This window comes from Mirounga angustirostris, unplaced genomic scaffold, assembly GCF_029215605.1.
Source record: "Mirounga angustirostris isolate CCGP_5_RB_7025 unplaced genomic scaffold, mMirAng1.0.hap1 SCAF_2, whole genome shotgun sequence".
In the NCBI taxonomy this organism is placed as follows: Eukaryota; Metazoa; Chordata; class Mammalia; order Carnivora; family Phocidae; genus Mirounga; species Mirounga angustirostris.
Window position 1 is genome coordinate 166546479 of NW_026991710.1, and position 22549 is coordinate 166569027.

The window sequence follows — 22549 nt, forward strand, 5'->3', positions numbered from 1 at the left end:
AGTCACAGATGTCACAACCTTAGTTTTTTCCATTTCATATGTGGTAGGGACAGTAATGCTCACCAAATATTCCACAAGTTCTCCTGATGTTTTTCAGCCTCCTTTTAAGTTAGGGTTATGTGACTCGATTGAGGCAATGCACCATGAGAATTAATTATTTGTATCACTGCCAGTTAGATGTATAGTGGACAGGTATGTGTTTTCCACACTTTCTTCAGTTTTGTTGGCAATCATGGAGTCATGTGTTAAGAATATAGAGCTGCAAGACTGAAGAAGCCTGGAGGGCTAGTCATCAAACAGAGGACAGACTTGGCTGTCCAGAAAAAGTACTGTACCAAAACCTGCCTGCAATAGACTTTAAGCCATGAGGAAATGGTGTTGCATTTTGATTTCTGAGAACTTACATCTATTACTAAATGAAGAGTTCATACGACAGTGTATCAGCATAACAGCACATATTTTGACTGATACAGAATTACTAAGCCCTGCATTTCCTAAATAGGAATAAATATCCTCAAAGTATTACATGACTGCATGATTTCCAAATTTTCAGTGGCCTTTCACATAATTTGTATGGAATTATGAGTAATAGAGATGTTTTCCCCAGGAAACACAACATTTTATTTCAGCAGCACCCACCTAGCTACAGCATCCATCTCCTTTTCAAATCCAAAAACAAAATAATTTTCCTGCAAGACATTTCTACTCCATCTTTGCTGGATCATATGGTAGTTTGAGTTCTAATTTTTTGAGGAATTATCGTAATTTTTTTCTATAACAGCTTCACCATTTTGTATTCCCATCAGCAGTGTGCAACAGTTCCAATTTCTCCACACCTTCACCAAAACTTGTCTATTTTTTTTTTATGAGAGCAAAATTTCTTGCCAGCTGGTATGAACTGGCTCTAGCACACCACTGCCAAGGTTGCTGGTAAAGAGGAAGATCCAGGTTCTGTAGGTCCCAAACTATATAAAACTTGATGAACTCTGAGAAAAAGAATACAAAATTTAAGGATCTAACTTTGAAAAGAGGCCTATTCAAGTAAGTGGCCCTGATGCTTTTCCTTCCTTAGCTCCATGATAAATCTACTCTTGGTAAACAAGTGTCTCAAGAGGCTAAAGTAGATATACAGCTTTCAAAGAGGAGAAGCAGTTAACAAGAGGAGACTGAGTCAGTACCACTGGGGCAAGTCACAGGCTAGCTGAAAGCTAGGAGTTCTGAAGAGGAGGGAGGTTGGACCGAAGGAGGAAGATTCAGGTCAACCTAAGGAGCATAAGGGGAAATGGGACCCTCTATCCTTGGGTCATGAGACTGAAATAGCAGCGCCTCTTGGCATCATGAGATGAGGATCTTAAGCTGCTTTCACCTGATTCAGAGCCTCTTCTGGATTCAAGTTGCAGTGGATAGGGTAGAAGTTGATACTGAAAATACAGAGAAAACATCAGACATAATTTAGGTGATTCAAGGGCAGATTATTTATTATTTCATATTTTAAACCCTCAGCAGTGACAACAGAGATGAGGGTGAAATTATTTTTCCCTTCTTGGTTTAGGTCAGTTTCTGATGACTTATTTGGTAATGTCCTTCTTCCAGGCCAAGGTTGTTAGAGACTGTTGCTGTAAGAGAAAACAAAATAAAACACAACACAAAGTGCCACTGTTGCTTTATTTTTTCTTTTTCTTTCTTTCTTTCTTTCTTTTTTTTTTTCTTTTTAGCACTAATATAGGTAATTTAAAGGGCATGGTTAACTGAAGGGAAAGGATCAGGAAAATAAAAATTAATTCCAGAAAAAAACAATTATCTGTTACCTCAACTGTTACCTCAACTCTTAGTTTTATAAAAGAAGTGTCTTCCTAAAATTCCCTAACCTGCTCATTTGTCTATATTTGGAAACTATTTCGGTCAATAAAACAAAGTGCCTTGCAATTTCCATTCTAAGTATATGAACTAATTTTAATTTAGAATAAAAAAGAAAAAAATGTGATAATTCTAAGTAAAATATAAAAACACCAATATACATGCACACACCCATGCGTGTACATCTATATATTAAAATATTTTAACAATATGATCTTCAGTGCTAAGATTAATGATTATTTCATTCTCTTGAATACCTATATTTTAAAATGAATGTTTATTTCTTGTTATAATTGTGATAAGATGCAGAATGATTCACACACTCATATACACATACAATTTATTGAATGAATTAAGAAAGGATAATAAAGGCTAGATCTGGGTAATTTCTTTTCTGGGATTTAAACTGAGACTATAATTGGACAATTGCTCTAAAATGTTTATTTACATAATAATGCTTATTATGGGGTGTTTGCTACAATGAAAAATGGGAAGTAGTCTAAATATTCATAATAATGGATTTTTAAAATGAATACTAAAAGTAAATAATTAATTAATTAATTAATTAATTATGATACATCACAAAATGACATGGGCCTATATTTTAAAATATGCAAAGTTGTGCATAATACTTTTTAATTAAAAAAAGTATAAGTATTTTTATGTTTTGCTTAGAAAAACATTTAAAAAGATATGCATCTATATTGTTAATGGAAATTTTCTTTGGGTATTGCAATTACAAGAAACTTCTTAATATGTATATCTACCAAAGTATCTGAGATATTTTAAATAATATTTGATACTACATTTAAAATCAGAAAGATGTTTTTTGAAAATAAAAAGCTCTATATTTTATTCATTGTTAGTAGTAAAGTTTATCTGGATACCATTATTTGTTTTTCATATGAATTTCAGAAACTTTTTCTCAATTCTCCCTATCCATGTATATAAAAAAATATTTTTATTGAGTTTATGTTAAATATACAGAAACCTACATACACATAGATTACTCAGTTGGAAGAGAAGAAGTTAAGATTTAAACTGAAAAGTATAGCAAACGGAGGAGGGGAGGAGCAAGATGGCAGAGGAGTAGGAGACCTAAATTTCTTCTGGTCCCAGGAATTCAGCTAGATAGGGATCAAACCACTCTGAACACCTATGAACTCAACAGGAGATCAAAGAAAAGAAGAGCAACAACTCTCTGAACAGAAAAGCGACCACTTTCTGGAAGGTATGATGTGCAGAGAAGTGAATCCGAGGTGATATTCGGGAAGATAGATGGTGGGGAAAGGGGCCTCCGTCGGCTGCCTCTGGCAAGTGAGAGAGCAGTGGAGCACAAAATCGGAAATTTTAGAAGTTGGCTCCGGTGTGGGATGTCACTCCAGTGGCTAAGCGGGGGTGGAACCCTCACTGAGACAGTGTGGTCTCAGGACCCTTGGGGTCACAGAAAGACCAGGAGTGCCTGAGTGCAGCAGAGCTCCCAGGTATCAGAGCGGGAAAGCCAGCCGCAGAGACAGAGCTGACAAGTGGGCTCTCAGCTCAGGGTTGCCATAAACCATAATGCACAGCACAGTCGAGCCACTACTCTTCCAGCAGAGACTCAACAAGCAGCAGATCAGGGGAGATTCCCCTTCCTCCCTGGGAGGAGCCATGTGAGAATCCACCGGAGGGATGTGCTGGGTTTGGAGACTCCACACGGGGTCAGGTGCCAGAGATAGAAACACTCAGTCACAGGAGTGATTGACTGCTTTTCTCTGGGAGCTCACTGAGGAGTGGGGCCCAAGTTCTCAGATCCTCCAGGGTGGAGATTGGGAGGCCGCCATTTTCACTCTCATCCTCCAAAGCTGTATGGAAAGCTTGCAGGGAACAAAAGCTCTCAAGAGCAAAACCGAGCAGATTACTTAGCCTGGATCCAGCAGGGGCAGGGCAATTCCACCTCCAGCAAAGACATCTGACAACCACGGCAACAGGCCCCTCCCCCAAAAGATCAGCAAGAACAGCCAGCCAAGACCAAGTTTACCGATCAATGAGAATGGCAGAACTCCAGCACTAGGTGAATACTGCACTTAGAATTCATGGCTTTTTTCCCATGACTCTTTAGTCTTTCAAAGTTAATTTATTTTTTAACTTTCTTTTTCTTTTTTTTTTTTGAAGTTTTCTATTTTCCTTTTTCAACCAACATTTTATCGATCCCTTTTTTTAAAAATCCTTTTTATTTTTCATTTTTAGAGTCATATTCTATCCCTTCAGAGTACTTAACCTTATTTTTGAAATATATATTTAAGTTGCTCTCTCTTTAAAATTTTGGGATACAGTTTCCTCTCACAGATCAAAATACACCCTAAATCTCTAGTGTATGGCTTTATTCTAGTCTCCTGCCTGATCACATGCTCTCCCTTTTGTTTTTCTTTCTTTTTTTAAATACTCTTCTTTCTTTTTTCAACCAACTTCTTATCTTAACAATTCCTTTTATAAAATCTTTTATAATTTTCATCTTTACAGTCATATTCCATCCCTTCATTGTATTTACCCTTATTTTTGTACATATATAAGTTTTTCTTTCTTTAGAATTTTGGGAGGCACTTTCTTCTAACAGACCAAAATATGCCCAAATTCCAATGTGTGGCACTGATCTATGCACCAGCTAATCATAATTGATCATATTCTATTTTTTCTTTGTTTGTTTTTATCTTTTTCTTTTTCTTTTTTTTTTTTTTCTTTTTTCTTTCTTTCCCTTTCTTATGCCCCAGTTTCAGTTCTCTTCTGATTTGTTTAGTGTATATTTTTCTGGGGACATTGCTACCCTGTTAGCATATTGTTCTCTCATTCATCTATTCTCCTCTGGACAAAATGACAAGATGGAAAAAATCACCTCAAAAAAAAGAACAAGAGGCAGTACTGACTGCCAGGGACCTAATCAATACAGACATTGGTAACATGTCAGAACTAGAGTTCAGAATGATGATTTTAAAGATACTAGCCAGGCTAGAAAAAAGCATGGAAGTTATTAGAGAAACCCTTTCTGGAGAAATAAGAGAACTAAAATCTAAACAAGTCAAAATCAAAAAGACTATTAATGCGGTGCAATAAAAAATGGAGGCTCTAACTGCCAGGGAAAATGAGGCAGAAGAGAGAATCAGTGATACAGAAGACCAAATGATGGAAAATAAAGAAGCTGAGAAAAAGAGAGATAAACAACTACTGGATCAGGAGGGCAGAATTCAAGAGACAAGTGATACCATAAGACAAAACAATATTAGAATAATTGGGATCTAAGAAGGAGAAGGAGAGAGAGGGGCAGAAGGTATATCGAAGCAAATTATAGCAGAGAACTTCCCTAATTTGGGGAAGGAAACAGGCATCATAATCCAGGAGGCACAGAGAACCCTCCTTAAAAATCAATAAAAATAGGTCAACACCTCGACATCTAATGGTAAAACTTACGAGTCTCAGAGACAAAGAGAAAATCCTGAAAACAGCTCGGGAGAAGAGATCTGTAACCCACAAGGGTAGAAACATTAGATTGGCAACAGACTTATCCACAGAGACCTCGCAGGCCAGAAAGGACTGGCAGGATATATTCAGGGCACTAAATGAGAAAAATATGCAGCCAAGGATACTATATCCAGCTAGGCTGTCATTGAAAATAGAAGGAGAAATAAAAGTTTCCAGGACAAAGAAAAACTAAAGGAATTTGCAAACACGAAACCAGCCCTACAAGAAATATTGAAAGAGGTCCTCTAAGCAAAGAGAGAGCCTAAAAGCAACATAGACCAGAAAGGAACACAGACAATATACAGTAACAGTCACCTTACAGGTAATACAATGGCACTAAATTCATATCTTTCAACAGTTAGCCTGAATGTAAATGGGTTAAATGCCCAAATCAAAAGACACAAGCTATCAGATTGGGAAAAAAAACAAGACCCATCAATAGGCTGTCTGCAAGAGACTCATTTTAGATCCAAAGAAACCGCCAGATTGAAAGTGAGGGGGTGGAAAACAATTTACAATGCTAATGGACACCAAAAGAAAACTGGGGTGATAATCCTTATATCAGACAAATTAGATTTTAAACCAAAGACTATAACAAGAGATGAGGAAGGACACTATATCCTACTTAAAGGTTCTATCCAACAAGAAGATCTAACAATTGTAAATATCTATGCCCCTAATAAGGGAGCAGCCAATAACATAAGCCAATTAATAACAAAAGCAAAGAAACACATCAAAAACAATACAATAATAGTGGGGGACTTTAACACCCCCCTCACTGAAATATATCATCTAAGCAAAATATCAACAAGGAAATAAAGACTTTAAATGACACACTGGACCAAATGGACTTCACAGATATATTCAGAACATTCCATCCCAAAGCAACAGAATACACATTCTTCTCTAGTGTCCATGGAACATTCTCCAAAATAGATCCCATCCTAGGTCACAAATCAGGTCTCAACCAGTATCAAAAGACTGGGATCATTCCCTGCCTATTTTCAGACCACAATGCTTTGAAACTAGAACTCAATCACAAGAGGAAAGTTGGAAAGAACTCAAATACTGGAGGTTAAAGAGCATCCTCCTAAAGAATGAATGGGTCAACCAGGAAATTAAAGAAGAATTTTTAAAAATTCATGGAAACCAATGAAAATGAAAACACAACTATTCAAAATCTTTGGGATGCAGCAAAGGCAGTCCTAAGAGGAAAATATATAGCAATACAAGCCTTTCTCAAGAAACAAGAAAGGTCTCAAATACACAACCTAACCCTACACCTAAAGGAGCTGGAGAAAAAACAGCATATAAAGCCTAACCCCAGCAGGAGAAGAGAAATAATAAAGGTCAGAGCAGAAATCAATGAAATAGAAACCAAAAGAACAGTAGAACAGATCAACGAAACTAGGAGCTGGTTCTTTGAAAGAATTAGCAAGATTGATAAACCCCTGTCTAGACTTATCAAAAAGAAAAGAGAAATGACCAAATAAATAAAATCATGAATGAAAGAGGAGAGATTACAACCAACACCAAAGAAATACAAACAATTATAAGAACATATTATGATGAACTATATGCCAGGAAATTAGATAACCTGTAAGAAATGGATGCATTCCTAGAGATGTATCAACTACCAAAACTGAACCAGGAAGAAATAGAAAACCTGAACAGACCTATAACCACTACAGAAATTGAAGCAGTCATCAAAAATTGGCTTCCCAGGAGAATTCTGCCAAACATTTAAAGAAGAATTAATACCTATTCTTCTGAAACTGCACCAAAAAATAGAAATGGAAGGGAAACTTCCAAATCATTTTACGAGGCCACCATTACCTTGATCCCGAAACCAGACAAAGACCCCATCAAAAAGGAGAATTACAGACCAATATCCCTGATGAACATGGATGCAAAAATTCTCACCAAAATACTAGCCAATAGGATCCAACAGTACATTAAAAGGATTATTCACCACGACCAAGTGAGATTTATCCCTAGGCTGCAAGGTTGGTACAACATCTGCAAATCAATCAATGTGATACAATACATTAATCAAAGAAAGAACAAGAACCATATGATCCCCTCAATAGATGCAGAAAAAGCATTTGACAAATTACAGCATCCTTTCTTGATCAAAACTCTTCAGAGTATAGGGATAGAGGGTACATACCTCAACATCATAAAAGCCATCTATGAAAAACCCACAGCGATTATCATTCTCAATGGGGAAAAACTGAGACCTTTCCCCCTAAGGTCAGGAACACAGAAGGGATGTCCACTATCACCACTGCTATTCAACATAGTATTAGAAGTTCTAGCCACAGCAATGAGACAACAAAAAGAAACCAAAGGCATCCAAATTAGCAAAGAAGAAGTCCAACTCTCACTCTTTGTAGATGATATGATACTTTATGTGGAAAACCCAACAGACTCCACCCCAAAACTGATAGAACTCATACAAGAATTCAGTAAAGTGGCAGGATAGAAAATTAATGCACAGAAATCAGTGGCATTCCTATACAGCAACAAGACAGAAGAAATAAATTAAGGAGTCGATCCCATATACAATTGCACCCAAAACCATAAGATACCTAGGAATAAATCTAATCAAAGAGGCAAAGGATCTGTACTCAGAAAACTATAAAATACTCATGAAAGAAATCGAGGAAGACACAAAGAAATGGAAAAATGTTCCATGCTCATGGATTGGAAGAACAAATATTGTGAAGATGTCAATGCTACCTAGAGCAATCTACACATTCAATGCAATCCCCATCAAAATACCATCCACTTTTTTCAAAGCAATGGAACAAATCCTAAAATTTGTCTGGAACCAGAAAAGACCCTGAATAGCCAGAAGAATGTTGAAAAAGAAAAGCAAAGCTGGTGGCATCACAATTCCGGACTTCCAGCTCTATTACAAAGCTGTCATCAAGACAGTATGGTACTCGCACAAAAACAGACACATAGATCAATGGGACAGAACAGAGAGCCCACAAATGGGCCCTCAACTCTATGGTCAACTAATCTTCCACAAAGCAGGAAAGAATGTCCAGTGGAAAAAAAGACAGTCTCTTCAACAAATGGTGTTGGGAAAATTGGACAGCCACATGCAGAAGAATGAAACTGGACCATTTCCGTACACCACACAGAAAAATAGACTCAAAATGGTTGAAAGACCTAACTGTGAGACAGGAGTCCATCAACATCCTAAAGGAAAACACAGGCAGCAACCTCTTTGACCTCAGCCACAGCAATTTCTTCCTAGAAACATCGCCAAAGGCAAGGGAAGCAAGGGTAAAAATGAACTATTGGGACTTCATCAAGATAAAAAGCTTTTGCACAGCAAAAGAAACAGTCAACAAAACCAAAAGACAACCGACAGAATGGGAGAAGATATTTGCAAATGATATATCAGATAAAGGGCTAGTATCCAAAATCTATAAAGAACTTACGAAACTCAACACCCAAAGAACAAAGAATCCAATCAAGAAATGGGCAGAAGACGTGGACAGACATTTTTCCAAAGAAGACATCCAAATGGCCAACAGACACATGAAAAAGTGCTCAACATCGCTCGGCATCAGGGAAATCCAAATCAAAACCTCAATGAGATACCACCTCACACCAGTCAGAATGGCTAAAATTAACAAGTCAGGAAACGACAGATGTTGGCGGGGATGCGGAGAAAGGGGAACACTCCTACACTGTTTGTGGGAATGCAAGCTGGTGCAAGCACTCTGGAAAACAGTATGGAGGTTCCTCAAACAGTTGAAAATAGAGCTACCATACGACCCAGCAATTGCACTACTGGGTATTTACCCCAATGGTACAAATGTAGGGATCTGAAGGGGTACATGCACCCCGATGTTTATAGCAGCATGTCCACAATAGCCAAACTGTGGAAAGAGCCAAGATGTCCATCAACAGATGAATGGATAAAGAAGAGGTGGTGTATATATACAATGGAATATTATGCAGCCATCAAAAGGAATGAAATGTTACCATTCTAATGATGTGGATAGAACTGGAGAGTATCATGAAATAAGTCAAACAAAGAAAGACATGTATCATATGACCTCACTGATATGAGGAATTCTTAATCTCAGGAAACAAACTGAGGGTTGCTGGAGTGGTGGGGGTTGGGAGGGATGGGGTGGCTGGGTGATAGACATTGGGGAGGGTATGTGCTATGGTGAGCACTGTGAATTGTGCAAGACTGTTGAATCACAGACCTGTACCTCTGAAACAAATAATACATTATATGTTTAAAAAAAAAAAAGAACAAGATAGCAGGAAGGAAAAAATGAAGGGAGAGAAATTGGAGGGGGAGACGAACCATGAGAGACTATGGACTCTGACATAAAAACTGAGGATTCTAGAGGGGAGAGGGGTGGGGGGATGGTTTAGCCTGGTGATGGGTTTTAAAGAGGGCACATACTGCATGGAGCACTGGGTGTTATATGCAAACAATGAATGATGGAATACTACATCAAAAACTAATGATGTAATGTATGGTGATTAACATATCATAACAAAAAAAGGTATAGCAAAGAGAGAAGTAAAGACAATCAGCTTCAAGTTAATTGGAAAACGAGAGAAAAATATTTTTGCTAATTAGACTGAAAATTCATGTGGAATTATCTTTGTCAAAATTCTGGAAAATAAATATCATGTTAATAATATAGAGTAAATGTAAAACTTAAATATGACAAATACAGTTTTTAAAATAAAAATAAGATTTATAAATTTAATTTTAACCAGGACAGCTGGGTGGCTCAGTCAGTTGAATGGCTGATTCTTGGTTTTGGCTCAGGTCATGATCTCAGGGTAGTGAGTTTGAGCTCTGAGTCAGCTCCATGCTCAGTGGAGAGCCTGCTTGGAATTCTCTCCCTCTCCCTCTTCTCCTCCCCCCAATCTCTTTCTCTTTCTCTCTCTAAAATAAATAATTCTTTAAGAAAAGCATTTTAATAAAAAATTTAATTGAAACCTAATAGATGCTAGATGGCTCCACAGTGATAAAAAGTGTGCTGTACCAATATATAGTCCTACCTGCAATGTGTCAGAGTTTAATTGCTTGATAATCTCAACAACCCTTGATGTTGTCAATTCTTTTAATTTTAGCCCTTTTATAGGGGTTTCAGAGACTCTCATATTTTAATTTGTCTTCTTCTGATAATGATGTTGAGAATTTTTCATGTTTTGAGCCCCTTCATTATGATCTTTTGTAAAGCCTCTTACCTGTTAGGCAAGAAATTATTTGCCTATTAGGTTCTCCCACATTTTGTTATTGATTTTTAAGGAACTTGCATATATTCTGAATATAAGTCCTTCATTGGAAATATGTGTTACAAAAATCTTCTCCTACATTATAGCTTCCCTTTTCCCATTCATAAGTCTTTTGGGAAGCAAAACATCTTAAATTTTTAAAAATTTTATTGTATTGTGGTAAAACACTTAAAGAAGATCTCTTAACAAACTTTTAAGTATTGTTAACAATAGGGACAATGTTGTATAGCAGATTTCCAAACTTATTCATCATTCATAACTGAGACTTTATTCTCCTTGATTAGCAACACCCATTTTGCCCTCCTCCCAGACTGAGGCAACCACCATTCTACTCTCTGTTCCTATGAGTTTCACTATCTTAGATACTTCACATAAGTGTACTCATGAAGTTATTTGTCTTTCTGTGACTAGCTTATTTCACTTAGTATAATGTGCTCAAGGTTGACCGATGTTGTCACATTTGCAGGATTTCCTTCTCTTTTATGACTGAACAACATTCTATTTTATGTATATACCACATTTTCTATATCCATTCATCCATTGATGGACATTTACTTTGTATCCACATCTTGAGTATTGTAAATAGTGTTGCAATGAACATGAGAATGCCAATATCACTTTGAGATCCTGATTCCAATTCTTCTGGGAAAATATCCAGAAGTAGAATTACTGGATCATATTGAAGCTCTATTTTCAATTTTTTTGAGAAATCGTCAACAGTTTTGTATAGTGGATGCAATATTTTGCATTCTCACCAACAGTGTACAGTTTCTCTACAAACTTGCCAACACCTGTTGATTTATTTTTTTTATAATAACCATTCTAACAGGTGATACCTTGCTGTGGTTTTGATTTGCATTTTCCTGATGATTAGTGATTTTTTTGGTTTTATTTTCTTAAGATTTTATTTATTTATTTGAGAGAGAGCACATGTGAGAGAGCATGACCTGGGGTTGAGGGACAGAGTAAGAGGGAGAGAAGTAGACTCCCCACAAAGCAGGGAGCCCTATGTGGGGCTTGATCCCAGGATCCCAGGACCCTGACCTGAGCCAAAGGCAGACACCAAACCAACTGAGCCACCCAGGTGCCCCATGATTAGTGATGTTGACCATCTTTTCATATACCCATTGGCCATTAGTATGGCATTTTAGGAGAAGTATCTATTGAAGGCTTTAGCTCACTCTTATATCAGGTTATTAGGGGGTTTTGGTTTTGGTTTTGGTTTTTGGTATTGATGAAGGAATTCCTGTCAATTAACCCTTTACCTAATACATGGTTCATAAATACTTTTTCCTGTTCTGTAGGTTGTCCTCTCACTCTGTTGAGTGTTTCCCTTGTGTAGAAGCTTTTTAGTTTGATGTAATTCCACTTGTCTATTTTTTGGTTTTGTTCCCTGTAATTTTGATGTTAATCCCAGAAGTCACTGCCAAGGCTAATGTCATAAATCTTTTCCCCTAAGTTTTCTCCAGGAGTTTTATAGTTTCATGTCTTACATTTGAGAGCTCGATCTGTTTTGAATTGTTTTTGTGTATGGTGTAAGGTAAGGGTCAAATTTCATTCTTTTGCATCTGGATATCCAGTTTTCCCAGCAGCATTTCTCAAAGAGACTGTTTACCCCACTGTGTATTCTTGGAATTTTTTTCAAAGATCAGTTGACCATATACATAGGAGTTGATTTCTGAGCCCTCTATTCTGTTCCATTGATCTGTCTGTATCTGCCTTTATACCAGCATCATACTGTCTTAATTATAGTAGCTTTGCAATACAGTTGACCCTTGAACAGTACAGGGGTTAGGGGCACCAAACCCCCAAGCAGTTGAAAATCTGTGTATAACTTTTGACTTCCCTAAAACTTAACTAATAGCCTACTGTTGACTGCAAGGCTTATTGATATATAAACTGTCAATTAAAAATATTTTGTGTATATATTATATACTGTATTCTTGCAATAAAGCTAGAGAAAATTATTATTAAAAAATTATAAAGAAAGAAAGTACATTTACAGCACTATACCATATTTATTTAAAAAAAAAAATTGTGTGTAAGTGAACCCACACAGTTCAAACTCATGTTGTTCAAGGGTTAGCTGTATTTTTTTTTTAAAGATTTTATTTATTTTTTAGAGAGTGAGCGAGAGAGAAACAGCATGAGAGGGGAGAGGGTCAGAGGGAGAAGCAGGCTCCCCGCTGAGCGGGGAGCCCAATGTGGGACTCGATCCCAGGACCCCGGGATCATGACCTGAGCCGAAGGCAGATGCTTAACCATCTGAGCCACCCAGGCGCCCGGGTTAGCTGTATATTTTGAGATCAGGAAGTGTGATGCCTCCAGCTTTTGTTCTTTCACAAGATGTTTTGGCTATTCAGGGTCCTTTGTGGTTCCACATGAATTTTTTTTGTGTTTCTGTGCAAAATGCCTTTGGAATTTTGATAGGAATTTCATTGAATTTGTAGTTAACTTTGGGTAGTATGGACATTTTAACAATGTGAATTCTTTCAATCAAGAACACAGAATGTCTTCCCATTTGTTTATGTGTTCTTTAATTTCTTTCATCTTGTAGTTGTCAGTACCCAAGTCTTTCACCGTCTTACTTAAGTTTATTCCTAAGCATTTTACTTTGGGGGTATCTTATTGCTTTTTTAGGGTTTTGATATATAGGATCATGTCATCTGCAAACAGGAACCATTTTACTTCTTCCTTTCTGATTTAAATGCCTTTTATTTCTTTTTTTTTTTTTGCTTAATTGTCCTGGCTAGAACTTCCAGTATTAGATGTGGTGATAATCAGCATATTTACATTGCTCTTGATGTTAGAGCATTTCACTTTAAGTTTTTCACTATTGAGTATGATATTAGCTGTGAGCTCTTCATATACAGTCTTTATTTTATTGAAGTATCTTCCACTCCTGATTTGTCAAAAGTTTATATCATATATCAATTTTGTCAAATGCCTTTTCTATATGTATTAAGATGACCTTGCCATTTTTATTCTTCATTCTCTTAATGTGGTGTATCACACTGATTACTTTTTGTATGTTGAACCATCACTTTGTCATGAGGATGATCCTTTTAATGTGCTGTTGAACTTTGCTAGTATTTTGTTGAGGACTTCTGCATCTATATGTGTCACAGATATTAGCCTGTAGTTTTCTTTTCTTGTGGTGTCCATTATGGTTTTGGTATCAGGGTAATGCTGGTTAATAAAATGAGATGGAATATTTTCCCTTTTCTTAAATTTCTTGAAAGAGTTTGAGGAAGATTGGTATTAATTCTTTAAATGTTTGGTAGAATTCGCCAGTAAAGCCAATCTGTCCTGGGCTTTTTTTGTTGCAAGGATTTTGATTACTGGTTCAATCTTCTTATTGCTTTCTAATCTGTTTCCTTTCTATTTCTTTATAATTTAGCATTGGTAAACTGTATGTTTTTAGAAATTTATTGATTTTTTTTAGGGTTTCCTGTTTGTTGGCATATAATTGTTCATAATATGTCATGATCCTTTTTATTTTTGTAGTATCAGTTGTAATGTATCTCCTCTCATTTCTGATTTTATTCATATCAGTCTTTTTTCTCTTTGTGTTAGTCTAGCTAAAGGTTTACTAATTTTCATTAAAAAAAAAAAACAATGCTTACTTTTCCTGATTTTTTTCAGTTGCTTTTCGTTTCTTTATTTTGTTCATATCTGCTCTAATCTTTATTATTTCCTTCCTTTTGCTAACTTTGGGCTTTAGTTTGATCTTTTTCTCATTTCTTGATGAGTGAAATTTGGTTGTTAGTTGAGATTTTTCTACTTTTTAAAAAATGTAGGCCTTTGTTAATATAAACTTCCCTCTAAGCACTACTTTTGTGGTATCCCATAAATTTTGTTATGCTGTTTTTCCAATTTCATTTATCTCAGGAGATTTTCTTTTAAAAAGGTTTTCTAATTTCCCTTTTGATTTCTTCTTTTTTTTTATTTTTTTTTCCTTTTGATTTCTTCTTCATTTCATTGGTTTTCAAGAAAGTACTATTTAATTTCTACATTTTTGTAAATATTCCAGCTTTCCTTTTGCTACTGATTTCTAGTTTCACTGAGGAGTGGGGCCCCAAGCTCTAGGTTCATCTGGGGCCAGAGATTGGGAGGCCACCATCTTCATTCTCATCCTCTAAAACTGCATGGGAAGCCTTCAGGAAACAAAAGCTACCAAGAGCAAACCTAAGCAGATTACTTAGCCTGACCCCTGGCAAGGGTGATACAATTCCGCTTGGGGCAAAGGCATTTGAGAATCACTGCAACAGTCCCCTCCCCCAGAAGATCAGAAAGAACATTCAGCTAAGACCAAGTTGACCAATCAAGGAGAACTGCAAAACTCCAGTGCTAGAGGAACACAGCACACAGAATTCATGGCTTTTTCCCCCCATGATTCTTTAGTCTTTCAAAGTTAATTTTTTTAATTTCATTTTTTTCTTTTTCTGTTTCTTTTTTTTTTTCATTTTTCTTCTTTCCTTTTTCAACCAACTTGTTACCTTACTAATTCCTTTTTTAAAATCTTTTTTAATTTTCATTTTTAGAGTCTTATTCTATCCCTTCATGGCATTTAACCTTATTTTTTGAATATATATATAAATTTTTCTTTCTTCAAAATTTTGGAATGCAGTTTCTTCTAACAGACCAAAATATACCCTAAATCTAGTGTATGGCTTTGTTCTATTCACCCACCTGATCACATTCTCTGCTTAAAAAAAAAAAAAAATTCTTCTTTCTTATTTCAACCAACTTATCAATTCCTTTTATTAAATCTTCTATAATTTTCACTTTTACGTTCATATTCCATCTCTTCATTGTATTTACCCTTATTTTTGTATATATGTAAGTTTTTCTTTCTCTAAAATTTTGGGGAGCAGTTTCCTCTAACAGACCAAAATACACTGAAAATCTAGTGTGTGGCTCTGTTCTATTCACCAGCCTGATCATAGTCTTTATGTTTTCTTCTTTTTCCGTCAGTTTCAGGTCTCTTCTTATTTGTTTAGTGTATATTTTTCTGGGGTCTTTGTTACCCTTTTAGCATTTTGTTCTGTCATTCACCTATTCTACTCTGGACAAATGACAAAATGGAAAAACTGACCCCCCAAAAAATAACAAGAGGCAGTACCAACTGCAATGGATGTAATCAACATGGACATTAGTAAGATGTCAGAACTAGGTCAGAATAATGATTATAAAGATATTAGCTGGGCTTGAAAAAGCATGGGAGATACTAGAGAATCCCTTTCTGGAGAATAAAATCTGACCAAGTCAAAATCAAAAAGACTATTAAGGAGGGGCAGTCAAAAATGGAGGCTATAACTGCTAGGATAAATGAGGCAAAGAGAGAATTAGTGATATAAAAGACCAAATGATGGAGAATAAAGAAGCTGAGAAAAAGAGAGATAAACAACTACTGGATCATGAGGGCAAAATTCAAGAGATAAGTGATACCATAAGACAAAACAATATTAGAATAATTGGGATCCCAGAAGAAGACGGAGAGAGAGGGGCAGAAGGTATATTGGAGCAAATTATAGCAGAGAACTTCCCTAATTTGGGGAAGGAAACAGGCATCAAAATCCAGGAGGCACAGAGAACCATTCTCAAAATCAATAAAAATAGGTCAACACCTCGACATCTAATAGTAAAACTTACGAGTCTCAGAGACAAAGAGAAAAACCTGAAAGCAGCTCGGGACAAGAGGTCTGCAACCTACAATGGTAGAAATATTATATTGGCAACAGACCGATGCACAGAGACCTGACAGGCCAGAAAGGACTAGCATGATATATTCAGGGCACTAAGTGAGAAAAATATGCAGTCAATAATACTATATCCAGCTAGGCTGTCATTGAAAATAGGAGATAAAAAGCTTTCAAGACAAACAAAAACTAAAAGAATTTGTGAACACCAAACCAGCCCTACCAGAAATATTGAAAAGGGTCCTCTAAGCAAAGAGAGAGCCTAAAAGTAACATAGACCAGAAAGGAACAGAGACAATATACAGTAATAGTCACCTTATATGTAATACAATGGCACTAAATTCATACCTTTCAATAGTTACCCTGAATGTAAATGGGCTAAATGCCCCAATCAAAAGACACAGGCTATCAGATTGGATAAAAAAACAAGACCCATCAATATGCTGTCTGCAAGAGACTCATTTTAGACCCACAGACACCTCCAGATTTAAAGTGAAGGGGTGGAAAACAATTTACCATGCTAATGAACATCAAAAGAAACAGGTGGCAATCCTTATATCAGACAAATTAGATTTTAAACCAAAGACTATAATAAGAGATGAAGAAGGACACTATATCCTACTTAAAGGGTCTATCCAACAAGAAGATCTAACAATTATAAATATCTATGTCCCTAACATGGGAGCAGCCAATTATATAAGCCAATTAATAACAAAATCAAAGAAACACATCAACAATAATACAATAATAGTAGGGGACATTAACAACTCCTCAATGAAATTAGGCAAAGATGAAAATGATTTCTAAGCAAAAGATCAACAAGGAAATAAGGGCTTTAAATGACACACTGGACCAGATGGAATTCACAGATATATTCAGAACATTCCATCCCAAAGCAACAGAATACACATTCTTCTCTAGTGCACATGGAATATTCTCTCAACCAGTACGAAAAGATTGGGATCATTCCCTGCATATTTTTGGACCACAATGCTTTGAAACTAGAACTCAATCACAAGAGGAAAGTTGGAAAGAACTCAAATATGTGTAGGCTAAAGAGCATCAAACTAAAAAATGAGTGGGTCAACCAGGAAATTAAAGAAGAATTTTAAAAAATTCATGGAAACCAATGAAAATGAAAACACAACTATGCAAAATCTTTGGGATGCAGCAAAGGCAGTCCTAAGAGGAAAGTATATAGCAATACAAGCCTTTCTCAAGAAACAAGAAAGGTCTCAAATACACAACCTAACCCTACACCTAAAGGAGCTGGAGAAAGAACAGCAAAGAAAGGGCGCCTGGGTGGCTCAGTTGGTTAAGTGACTGCCTTCGGCTCAGGTCATGATCCTGGAGTACCTGGATCAAGTCCCGCATCGGGCTCCCTGCTCAGCAGGGAGTCTGCTTCGTCCTCTGACCCTATCCCCTCTCATGTGTTCTCTCTCTCTCATTCTCTCTCTCTCAAATAAATAAATAAAATCTTTAAAAAAAAAAAAAAGAAGAAGAACAGCAAAGAAAGCCTAACCCCAGCAAGAGAAGAGAAATAATAAAGATCAGAGCACAAATCAATGAAATAGAAACCAAAAGAACAGTAGAACAGATTAACAAAACTAGGAGCTAGTTCCTTGAAAGAATTAACAAGATTGATAAACCCCTGGCCAGACTTATCAAAAAGAAAAGAAAAAAGACCAAATAAATAAAATCATGAATGAAAGAGGGGAGATCACAATCAACACCAAAGAAATACGAACAATTATAAGAACATATTATGAGCAATTATATGCCAACAAATTAGATAATCTGGAAGAAAAGGATGCATTCCTAGAAATGTATCAACTACCAAAACTGAACCAGGAAGAAATAGAAAACCTGAACAGACCTATTACCACTAAGGAAATTGAAGCAGTCATCAAAAATCTCCCAACAAACAAGAGCCCAGGGCCAGATGGCTTCCTAGGGGATTTCTACCAAACATTTAAAGAAGAATTAATACCTATTCTTCTGAAACTGCACCAAAAAATAGAAATGGAAGGGAAACTTCCAAATCATTTTATGAGGCCACCATTACCTTGATCCCAAAACCATACAAAGACCCCATCAAAAAGGAGAATTACAGACCAATATCCCTGATGAACATGGATGCAAAAATTCTCACCAAAATACTAGCCAATAGGATCCAACAGTACATTAAAAGGATTATTCACCACGACCAAGTGGAATTTATACCTGGGCTGCAAGGTTGGTTCAACATCTGCAAATCAGTCAATGTGATACAATACATTAACAAAAGAAAGAACAAGAATCATATGATCTTCTTGGGACACCTGAGTGGCTCAGTCGTTAAGCGTCTGCCTTCGGCTCAGGTCATGATCCCAGGGTCCTGGGATCGAGCCCCGCATCAGGCTTCCTGCTCAGCGGGAAGCCTGCTTCTCCCTCTGCCACGCCCCCTGCTTGTGTTCCCTCTCTCGCTGTGTCTCTCTCTGTCAAATAAATAAATAAAATGTTTAATAAAAATAAAAGAATCATATGATCTTCTCAATAGATGCAGAAAAAGCATTTGACCAAGTACAGCATCCTTTCTTGATCAAAACTCTTCAGAGTATAGGGATAGAGGGTACATACCTCAATATAATAAAAGCCATCTATGAAAATCCCACAGTGAATATCATTCTCAATGGGGAAAAACTGAGAGCTTTCCCCCTATGGTCAAGAACATCACAAGGATGTCCACTATCACCACTGCTATTCAACATAGTATTAGAAGTTCTAGCCACAGCAATCAGACAACAAAAAGAAATCAAAGGCATCCAAATTGGCAAAGAAGAAGTCAAATGCTCACTCTTTGCAGATGATATGATACTTTATGTGGAAAACCCAAAAGACTCCACCCCAAAACTGCTAGAACTCATACAGGAATTCAGTAAAGTGGCAGGATAGAAAATCAATGCACAGAAATCAGTGGCATTCCTATACACCAACCACAAGACAGAAGAAAGAGAAATTAAGGAGTTGATCCCATTTACAATTGCACCCAAAACCATAAGATACCTTGAAATAAATCTCACCAAAGAGGCAAAGGATCTGTACTCAGAAAACTATAAAATACTCATGAAAGAAATTGAGGAAGACACAAAGAAATGGAAACTGTTCCATGCTCATGGATTGGAAGAACAAATATTGTGAAGATGTCCATGCTACCTAGAGCAATCTACACATTCAATGCAATCCCCATCAAAATACCATCCACTTTTTTCAAAGCAATGGAGCAAATAATCCTAAAATTTGTATGGAACCAGAAAAGACCCCGAATAGCCAGAAGAATGTTGAAAAAGAAAAGCAAAGCTGGTGGCATCACAATTCTGGACTTCCAGCTCTATTACAAAGCTGTCATCATCAAGACAGCATCGTACTGGCACAAAAACAGACACATAGATCAATGGAACAGAATAGAGAGCCCAGAAATGGACCCTCAACTCTATGGTCAACTAATCTTTGACAAAGCAGGAAAGAATGTCCAATGGAAAAAAGACAGTGTCTTCAACAAATGGTGTTAGGAAAATTGGACAGCCACATGCAGAAGAATGAAACCGGACCATTTCCTTATACCACACACAAAAATAGACTCAAAATGGTTGAAAGACCTCAATGTGAGACAGGAGTCCATCAAAATCCTAAAGGAGAACACTGGCAGTAACTTCTTCGACATGAGCTGCAGCAACTTCTTCCTAGAAACATTGCCAAAGGCAGGAGAAGCAAGGGCAAAAATGAACTATTGGGACTTCATCAGGATAAAAAGCTTTTGCACAGCAAAAGAAACAGTCAACAAAACCAAAAGACAACCAACAGAATGGGAGAAGATATTTGCAAATGACAGATCAGATAAAGGGCTAGTATCCAAAATCTATAAATAACTTATGAAACTCAACATCCAAAGAACAAATGATCCAATCAAGAAATGGGCAGACGATGTGAACAGACATTTTTCCAAAGAAGACATCCAAATGGCCAACAGACACATGAAAAAGTGCTCAATATCGCTCGGCATCAGGGAAATCCAAATCAAAACCTCAATGAGATACCACCTCAAACCAGTCAGAATGGCTAAAATTAACAATTCAGGAAACGACAGATGTTGGCGGGGATGCGGAGAAAGGGGAACACTCCTACACTGTTGATAGGAATGCAAGCTGGTGCAGCCACTCTGGAAAACAGTCTGGAGGTTCCTCAAACAGTTGAAAATAGAGCTACCATACAGCAATTGCACTACTGGGTATTTACCCCAATGGTACAAATGTAGGGATCTGAAGGGGTACGTGCACCCCGATGTTTATAGCAGCATGTCCACAATAGCCAAACTGTGGAAAGAGCCAAGATGTCCATCGACAGATGAATGGATAAAGAAGATGTGGTATATATATACAATGTAATATTATGCAACCATCAAAAGGAATGAGATCTTGCCATTTGCAATGACGTGGATGGACCTGGAGGGTATTATGCTGAGTGAAATAAGTCAATCAGAGAAAGACATGTATCAGATGACCTCACCAATATGAGGATTTCTTAATCTCAGCAAACAAATAGGGTTGCTAGAGTGGGGGTGGGTGGGAAGGATGGGGTGGCTGGGTGATAGACATTGGGGAGGGTATGTGCTATGGTGAGCGCTGTGAATTGTGCAAGACTGTTGAATCACAGATCTATACCTCCGAAACAAATAATGCAATATATGTTAGGAAAAAAAAATAGAAGAAGATAGTAGGAGGGGAAGAATGAAGGGGGGGAAATCGGAGGGGGAGACAAATCAGGAGAGATGATGGCCTCTGAAAAACGAACTGAGGGTTGTACTGGGGAAGGGGGTGGGAAGATGGGTTGGCCTGTTTTGAGTATTAAAGAGGGCACGCTCTGCATGTAGCACTGGGTGTTATGCACAAACAATGAATCATGGAACACTACATCAAAAACTAATGATGTAATGTATGGTGATTAACATAACAATAAAAAAATTTTTTAAAAGATAAAAAGGTTTTGCAGAGCAAAGGAAACAGTCAACAAAACTAAGAGACAACTGACAGGCACCTTATGTTCATTTATTAATTCTAATTGGTTTGTAATTTCCAGAATTTTCTATGTACAGAGCCATATCATCTACAAACAAGGACATCATTCATTCTTCATTTCCAATCTTTCTACTCTTTTTTTCTTACCTTATTTTCCTGGCTAGGATCATCCATACAGTGTTGAAAAGGAATACATTGTGAAATGAATATGTTCCTGATCTTAGGAAGAAACATTCACAATTTCATCATTAACTAGAATGTTTGCTATATGTTTTCTTGTTTCAAATTTCCTTTATCACATTACAGTAACTCTTTTATCACTAGTTAAGTGGGAATTTTTATAGTGAAAGGATATTTTTTCTTCATCTATAAAAATGATCACATAATTTTTCTCATTTTCTATTAATATGGTGAATTACATTATATTGGCTTTTTAATTTTAAACCGACCTTTCATTTCTAGATCACTCTCCCCCTCCATGGCTATTTATTTATCTTCTACAATGTTAACTAGATTTAGTTGGAAATGTTTTGTTTAAAATTCCTGCATCTTTAATCAGAAATTAATCTGTTAATTTTCCTTTCCAGTATTGCCTTTGCCAAGTTTTGGTATTAAAGTTAGACTAGATATACTAAGCTAATGAGTCATTGAACATTATATCAAAAACTAATGATTACCATACCTTGGCTAATTGAATTTAAATTAAAAAAATAAATAAAGGGGCGCCTGGGTGGCTCAGTCAGTTAAGCGACTGCCTTCGGCTCAGGTCATGATCCTGGAGTCCCGGGATCGAGTCCCACATCGGGCTCGCTGCTCGGCAGGGAGTCTGCTTCTCCCTCTGACCCTCCTCCCTCTCATGCTCTCTGTCTCTCATTCTCTCTGTCTCAAATAAATAAATAATAAAATCTTAAAAAAATAATAAAAATATAAATAAATAAATAAATAAATAAATAAAGTTAGACTAGCCACATAGAAAAACTTAGGAAATGCTTCTTCTTTTTATATTTTCCAGATGAGTATGTGTAAGATAGGTATTACTTCTTTTTTTAAATATTTGGAAGATGTAATGGTTTGAATTATTTTCCCAACTCTTCACTCTTTTCCTGGTATATGATTATTCATCCATAGTTTTTGCCATGTGGCTTTTTAATA

General features: G+C 36.6%; 1 protein-coding gene across 1 annotated transcript in view; it reads right to left on the reverse strand.

The window, feature by feature from the left end:
* Nucleotides 1-1407: 1407 nt before the first annotated feature.
* Nucleotides 1408-22549, reverse strand: part of LOC123847765 (disintegrin and metalloproteinase domain-containing protein 5-like) — a 171766-nt gene continuing 150624 nt past the window's right edge. The window contains exon 13 of the mRNA XM_064585515.1: nucleotides 1408-1616. Within this exon, the coding sequence (XP_064441585.1) occupies nucleotides 1604-1616 (13 nt within the window). The 3' untranslated portion in view covers nucleotides 1408-1603. The remainder of the gene's footprint in view (nucleotides 1617-22549) is intronic.